Here is a 6,630-nt window from a genome sequence, read left to right as displayed (position 1 = left end):
GAAAAGGGCCCCGTGCAAGTGATAACTAGATGCCGCAGGCTGCTGGGCTTGCACTGTGAGCTCTCCCCCATCCTGGGCCCGCACGGGGAGCAAGTTTTACCGCAGAAGGAAGCAGCAGGGAAGCGCGGCCTGCACAGAGCCTCCTGGAATGTGGCAAGTCTCCTTGGCGCCGAACCTGACTGTGAGCCCTTCTTTAATTAGTTCTCAACTAAAAATAGCTCCCCCACCACCCGGGCCGCACACCTACCTCCTGGCCTGGCACTGGGGTGTGCCTGAGCTACTCTTGGGGGTGACAGCCAGCCTGTGACAGAACCTACAACACGGAGGGTGCACAGAGCAGGAGGCTTTATTGAGGGAGATACAGAAGCGGGCGTGGGCTCCCGCGCCAACCAGGCCGCGGCCTCCATTCGCCCCACACGGCCCTGCGGCTCCTGCACACCCCTCCCTCCCCAGCTCCTGGACAGCAGGCAACACAGAGGAGTCTTACCCAGCCTTGGCAGAGGTGCCGGGAGGGCCTTCAGAGTCTGTCCAGGGGAGGGTTGGGGGGACACAGGACAGCCCTTCTGTGCTGTCGATGACATGCCTGCCACACCTATCGGTCTGTCCACCGCCTGGTCCATCTCTGCCTGGGGGGCCCTCCTGTCACTTGCAACTCTGGAGCCGGGTCCTGTGGTGCTTCTCCTCGGTCAGGAGGGGGATGAAGGTGTCGCTGTGGGAGAGCTTCAGCCGGCTGCTGCAGCTCGGCGCCTCCTTCCCTGCAGGCTCTGGAGGGAGGTTGTCCAGGTCACTGCGGGAGCCCCCGGTCTTGCCCTCAGCCCCGCTGCTGGAGTTGAGTTCCATCAGCTCCAGCTCGTGCTTGGCCGCCGTCTCCAGGACGCGCTGCTTGTTGTAGTACCTGACGAAGTTGTTGATGATGGGGTGGATGGGCAGGGCGATGGCGATGACGCCACACAAGAAGCTGATGGCTGCGTTGAGCTTGCCCAGCGTGGTCTTGGGGTAGATGTCGCCGTAGCCGACGGTGGTCATGGTGATGATGGCCCACCAGAAGGACTGGGGGATGCTCTTAAAGAGGGTCTCTGGGTGGCTCTGCTCCATGGTGTAGCCTAGGGCAGAGAAGACGAAGATGCCCACTGCCAGGTACATGAGCAGCAGCCCCAGTTCCTTGAAGCTGCGCTTGAGGGCATAGGTGAGGGTCTGCAGGCCCGAGGAGTGGCGGGCCAGCTTGAAGATGCGCGCGATGCGCATGATCCGCAGCGCCTGCACGGCCTGCTGCACGTTGGTCAGTTCCATCATGCGGGCACCCAGGTGCGTGAGCGTGAGGCTCACATAGAAGGGGAGGATGGCCAGCACGTCCACGATATTCATGAAGGACAGCGCGAAGTGCAGCTTATTGGGTGACGAGAAGAGGCGCAGCAGGTACTCCAGGGTGAACCAGCCGATGCATGCCGTCTCCACGTTCTCCAGCGTTGGGTGCTCCACGCGGTTGCCCTCGGCGTCCAGCACCTGCAGCTCGGGGATGGTGCCCATGCACATGACCACAGACGAGACGAGGATGAGCAGGAAGGAGAGCACGGCCACCACCCGCGCCGGGCACGACGACTCAGGCTTCTCCAGGAACTTCCAGACGCACTTCTGGCAGCGGCGCCAGCGGCCCTCAGCCGCGTCCACGCCCAGGTCGTCCAAGATGAGCTGCACGCGGCGCGCGATCTCCTCCAGTTCCTCGCGCTTCTCGCTCAGGTGGCTCTTGCAACAGTCGTCCAGGAACTTGAGATCCACCTTCCAGAAGTCCATCTCATTCTTGAAGCAGATGGGGCAGATGCCCTTCTTCATGTGGACCTCCCCGAAATAGTACACCTCGATGACACACTTGAAGGCGTCCGGGTCCCTGTCAAAGTAGAACTCGCGCTTGCCGGGGTCGTAGTCGTCGCACAGAGAGAAGATGGTGTCGTAGCCCCCCGCCAAGCAGTTGATGAGCTCCGCCAGCCTGGTCTCAGGGTACTGGCTGAGAAGGTCCCCGTACAGTACCTGCCGCACGCCCCCCACGTTGACGACTATCTCGATGTCGTCGCTGGCCGCGGAGCTCTGGCTGCCGGGCTCCGGGAGGCTGCGCTCCCCGGACCCGTCCATCCTACCCGCGCGCCCCCTCGCAGCCTCGGCCCCGCGCCCCCTGCAGCCGCCGCCGCCGCTGCCGCTGGGGGTCCGGCGGGTGCCACCCGTGCGCTGATCTCGGGGAGAGCCCGGCCGGCGCCCGCCTGCGGGGAAGGGCGGTCACAGCGGGCAGCAGCCGGCGGGGGCGCGCCGCGGGGGAGGCATGCACCCGGCGGCGGGGCTCGGGGCTGGCATCCGGGCGCCGGGGCGCGCCCGCGGGGGCTTTGGCGGCCGCCGGCCTTGCCCGGGGCACTCACCCCGGCTGGCGGGCGGCGCTCTCCGCCTCTTCAGCTCGGCCTCCTGCAGGAGTGGGGTCTCCTCGTGGGCGGCTGGCACCGTCCTACGCCCCGGGGCGCGCAGGTAGTGGCCGCAGGTCCCAGAGCTGACGGACTCACGCCGTCTGCGAGGTGCTCGAGGTGTGCAGAGAGCGAACTTGGGCTGGCTTTGCCCGAGCCGTTTCTAAACACAATAGGAATTCCAGCCTGACGTCAGGAGCTTTTCAAACTGTACCCTCTTCTGGTGAAATTCTGCAAGGCACGCGCGGCAGCTGCAGGGGACGGATTAACCCTTGGGCAGACGGGCACAGCTGCCGCGCCCGCCGTCGCCACCGCGCACCGCCCGCCCCTCCCCGGGCGCAGCGGGTCACCCAGGGGCTGCGACCTGGCTTGAAGCGGCAGGCGTTCTGTCTCACTGCTGTTCGCAGAGGATGGGTGGGGAGAGAATGCTGCCGCCTGTTGCTGGGCAGGAAAATGTGCTCCAGGAAGCCCCTTAGAAGGCGACTCCGATGTCCGGGTCCCTCCTCCGGCCTTAGGCCCGCACTGGTTTTTTCTGGTGGGAGGAAAATCCTGCCTGATCCTTGAAGCGTTTCCTGTCATCCCCCAACAATGCCCTGCTGTGTTGGTGGCACTGTCTCACCTTTCCCGCAACGCTGTACAAGGAGGACATCTAGTCTGGCCTCCTGTAGAAGGGAAGGGACTTGCCCAAGGTCACGCGGTGGAATGGGAGCAGAGCTCAGCTTGACGGCCTCCTGAGCTTTCTGGCTGTCCCAGCTGACTGACGCCTGCTGTTCAGCAGATTTCAATTCTGCCTTGAAGTCCCTGCTGTCTGGCACCTCCTATCTCTCTGCAGTCGCACACCAAGGCCACTAGCTTCCAGAGCCCTCGGGTCCAGTGACTCCTGCTTGCCCGTTCCTCACTCCTTGACCAAGGCCTGTCTCTTCTCGCTGCACAGAGTCCCACACCCTCCTCTCTTCCAGCCTTTGCAGCCACAGCTGCCCTTCTGACCTCACTCACCTGAACCACTACAGCAGCTTCCTAACAGTGTCTCTCTCCTCTGGTTCACCACCATCATCACTATTGCAAATTACTGAGCATCATCTATGGCCTCGAGATTGTGTTAAAAATATTCTGGAGGGAAGGATGAATAGTCAGAGCAGAGGATTTTCAGGGCAGTGAAACGTACCGTAATGGCGGGTATGTGTTGTTATACAATGGTCAAAATCCATAGAATGTTCACCACCAAAAGCGAATGCTCATGCAAACTCGGTGCTAGGCGATGATGACATGTCCATGTAGGGTGGTCCACCGTGACAAGTGTCCCACCCTGTGTGAGATGTTGATGGGCAGGGGAGAGCTGTGGAGACATGGGATGTGTGGGGATTCTCTGTACTTTCCTGTTGAATTTTGCTCTAAAATATAGTCTATTTAAAAATATATTCTGTAGGCTGGGTTTTTTAAAACTTAAGGACATGTCCGTTAATGGATTATGAAATCAATTTACTGGGTCACTGACAGTATTCTTTTTTCTTTAATGAGTTAGCATAAAACAGAATATATTAGAATACATCACACGGAGTATTATTTAGTGAAGCTTCTTTTTACAAATTTTACTTCACTTCCATTTAGCATCAGACAACGACATGCTACTACAGAGTAGGAAATCAAGGCTCAGAAAGGTTGAGTAATAATAAGAGTTGCCACTGACTCTCTGTGCGCATGGGAGTGCAGTCTCTGAGTGTTTCGCATGTTTCTCATTTAATCTCCCAGCAACCCCCTAAGGAAACAAGATGTCAGGTAACCTGCCCAGATCACTCTGTGGAGCTGGGGTTTAACCATCATCTGAGGCCTATTCTTCCCCCCAGAACAGTGTGACACACCACCTCCTACACACACCTCAGCTTCCTCTTCCAACCCTTATGCATGCTACTCCCCTTCTCAGCTGTCCTAGTACCTGCAGGGTTAAGATCAAATTGCATCTTAGTCTGAGTTTAATGGGCTTCTAAATACCCATTCATTCACTCAGTTACTCAAATATTTATCGAGCTCTTATGGCACATGTGTGCAAAGGCACACAGACACACTCACACACATACACACACCACCCTAGGTGTGGGGACAGGGTTCATATTCTAGTAGATAATATATTTTTTGTAAATAGTAATTAACAGTTTGGGGTAATGAGCTTAACAAGAGAGGTATAGGTATTACACAAAGAGTAGTGCTTCCTGAATTTCTCCACAGGGGGCGCTGAGGGGCAGCCATCTGGTTGGAAGAGGGAGGGGCTGCTTTTGCCTAGAAGCACAGCCTTCACTCTCAGGTTTGCATGGGGTGTCTGGTGAAGCTCCCTCAGCAGATAGAGCCCCAACAGCTACTCCTTTGTATCCGCATGAAATACAAGGTGCTGTGGAACCCGGGAGTCTGCAGATACCTCGGCAGGCCCAGGAGAGGCTGGTGCATTCAAATCATATCCCTGGGATTTAGAGAGATCAATGCCATTGAAAGAATGCATCACTAACATGTCCTGAGAGAAGGGGACATGCCAGAGGAAGTTCCAGGTGTGGCCAGGCAGAAGCAGGAGTGAGGGGAAAACGAGGCCAGGCCCTCTATTGGGGTTTCCTGGGGGAAAAGCTAGGGCACAACAGAGGAAAGAGTCCCAGATTGGCTCCTTGGGATAATTCTGGTGGACTGGACTATACAGGTGGTCTCTAGTTGTCTAGTCCTTGGCCTGGGATGATTTAGGGCAGGGAAATATTGCCTTGGTGTGTGAGAGTTTGATGAGGGGGACGTTGGGGGTCTGGGCCTGAATTGGTGGATTAGTGTGTGAAAGATGGACTGCAGCCTTTCACAATCTCTAAGGACGCCCCCACGGGGAGGGGCAGTCTCTCCCCAGTCTGTGAGGCCATACTGGCAGTCATCAGGAATGCAGAAAACAAGAAATCATAGTTAACACACCATTGACCCCAGGATGAGAGGATGGCACGCGGACAAATCTAGAATCTAGAAAGATGTGATGACAAGCTGGAGCCTCAGGCCCCCGGAAGAGCCAGTGCGTGAGCTGAGCCTGGAGGTCTGAGTGTCACTTGCCTGCTCAGCTAAAAGGACCACACGGTTTGGAGCTGAGGCTGGCAGGCCCAAGGCTGGTGGAATCAGCTGGAAACAGACCCCAGAGAGTCTCAGCGGCCCTGAAGGTGTCTGGACCACAAGTCAGCACTTCATACTTTAGGTCATGGCTCAGTAGCTGACTATGAAATTAATGTATTGAGTATTAGAAAATATCAGAGAATATCAGACATGGAAAAATAAATACGGCTTGAATCAGGTAATAGCAGTCAGAGGCTGACTCTGGCTCCAAGTCCATTCAGCAAATCCCAGGCCCAGTGGTGAGAAAGTTGGTCTGGTGCAGAAGTGGGAGAGGAGGGGCAGCAGATGCAAAGCCCAGCAGAGAGAATGTCCGCACACAACCCACAGCAGAGCAAGCGCCCCCTGACAACAGGGGCGGGAGAAAGAAACAGCTGTAAATAGCAGGTCAACGCTGGAGGTGCGAGACCAGCCTGCAGCCAGAAGAGGCAGAGACACAAATCCTGCTCTGTGAGGATCAGCCCTGTATCCTTAGATGGGGGAGCAGAAGGCTGGCATTCATGTGGCCCTCAGTTTCCTGGGCTGTTAAATGGATGACGTGGACTTACATATTCACACGTTGTCATTTGTTGAATAGTGCAGTGAACAGAGAGGCTATGAGTGGAGGCCTGGCCAAGCTCTGACACTTACTGGTGGTATGAGGCTGTGGGTTCAATAATGTTCTCCCAAAAGACATGCTCAAGCCTTAACCCCAGCCCCTGTGAATGTGACCTGATTTGGAAATTGGGTCTTTGCAGATGTAAGTGAAGATGACATCACCCTGGAGTAGGGTGGGCCCTAAATCCAATCACTGGTGTCCTTGTAAGAAGAGACACAGACACACAGAGGGAACGCCACATGGCAACACAGGCAGGTTGGGGTGATGCTGCCACAAGCCATGGTACGGCAGGGACTGCCGGCAGCCACCAGAAGCTGGGAGAGACGCATGGAGCCCTCTGTGTTCCCAAGAGAGAACCAAACCTGAGGCCACCTGGATTTTGGACTGTGGTCCCCAGAACTGTGACAGCATAAATTTCCGTAGTTTTAAACCACCCGTTTGTGGAATTTTGTTATGACAGTCTTAAGA

General features: G+C 56.7%; 1 protein-coding gene across 1 annotated transcript; it reads right to left on the bottom strand.

Annotated features, from left to right (window-relative positions):
* Nucleotides 1–322: 322 nt before the first annotated feature.
* Nucleotides 323–2,651, bottom strand: KCNF1 (potassium voltage-gated channel modifier subfamily F member 1). Its single transcript, XM_025354606.1, has one exon. It carries the CDS (start codon nucleotides 2,125–2,127, stop codon nucleotides 643–645), a length of 1,485 nt encoding a protein of 494 aa, XP_025210391.1. The 5' UTR covers nucleotides 2,128–2,651; the 3' UTR covers nucleotides 323–642.
* Nucleotides 2,652–6,630: the final 3,979 nt, after the last annotated feature.

The sequence above is a fragment of the Theropithecus gelada genome, chromosome 13 (genome assembly GCF_003255815.1).
Source record: "Theropithecus gelada isolate Dixy chromosome 13, Tgel_1.0, whole genome shotgun sequence".
In the NCBI taxonomy this organism is placed as follows: domain Eukaryota; kingdom Metazoa; phylum Chordata; class Mammalia; order Primates; family Cercopithecidae; genus Theropithecus; species Theropithecus gelada.
Note: the sequence above shows the minus strand (reverse complement) of the source record. Positions and strands in the feature narration are given on the sequence as shown.

What these genes read in the sequence shown, in the direction of transcription:
- KCNF1 (XM_025354606.1), bottom strand. Translation starts at nt 2,127, where the DNA reads ATGGACGGGTCCGGGGAGCGCAGCCTCCCGGAGCCCGGCAGCCAGAGC.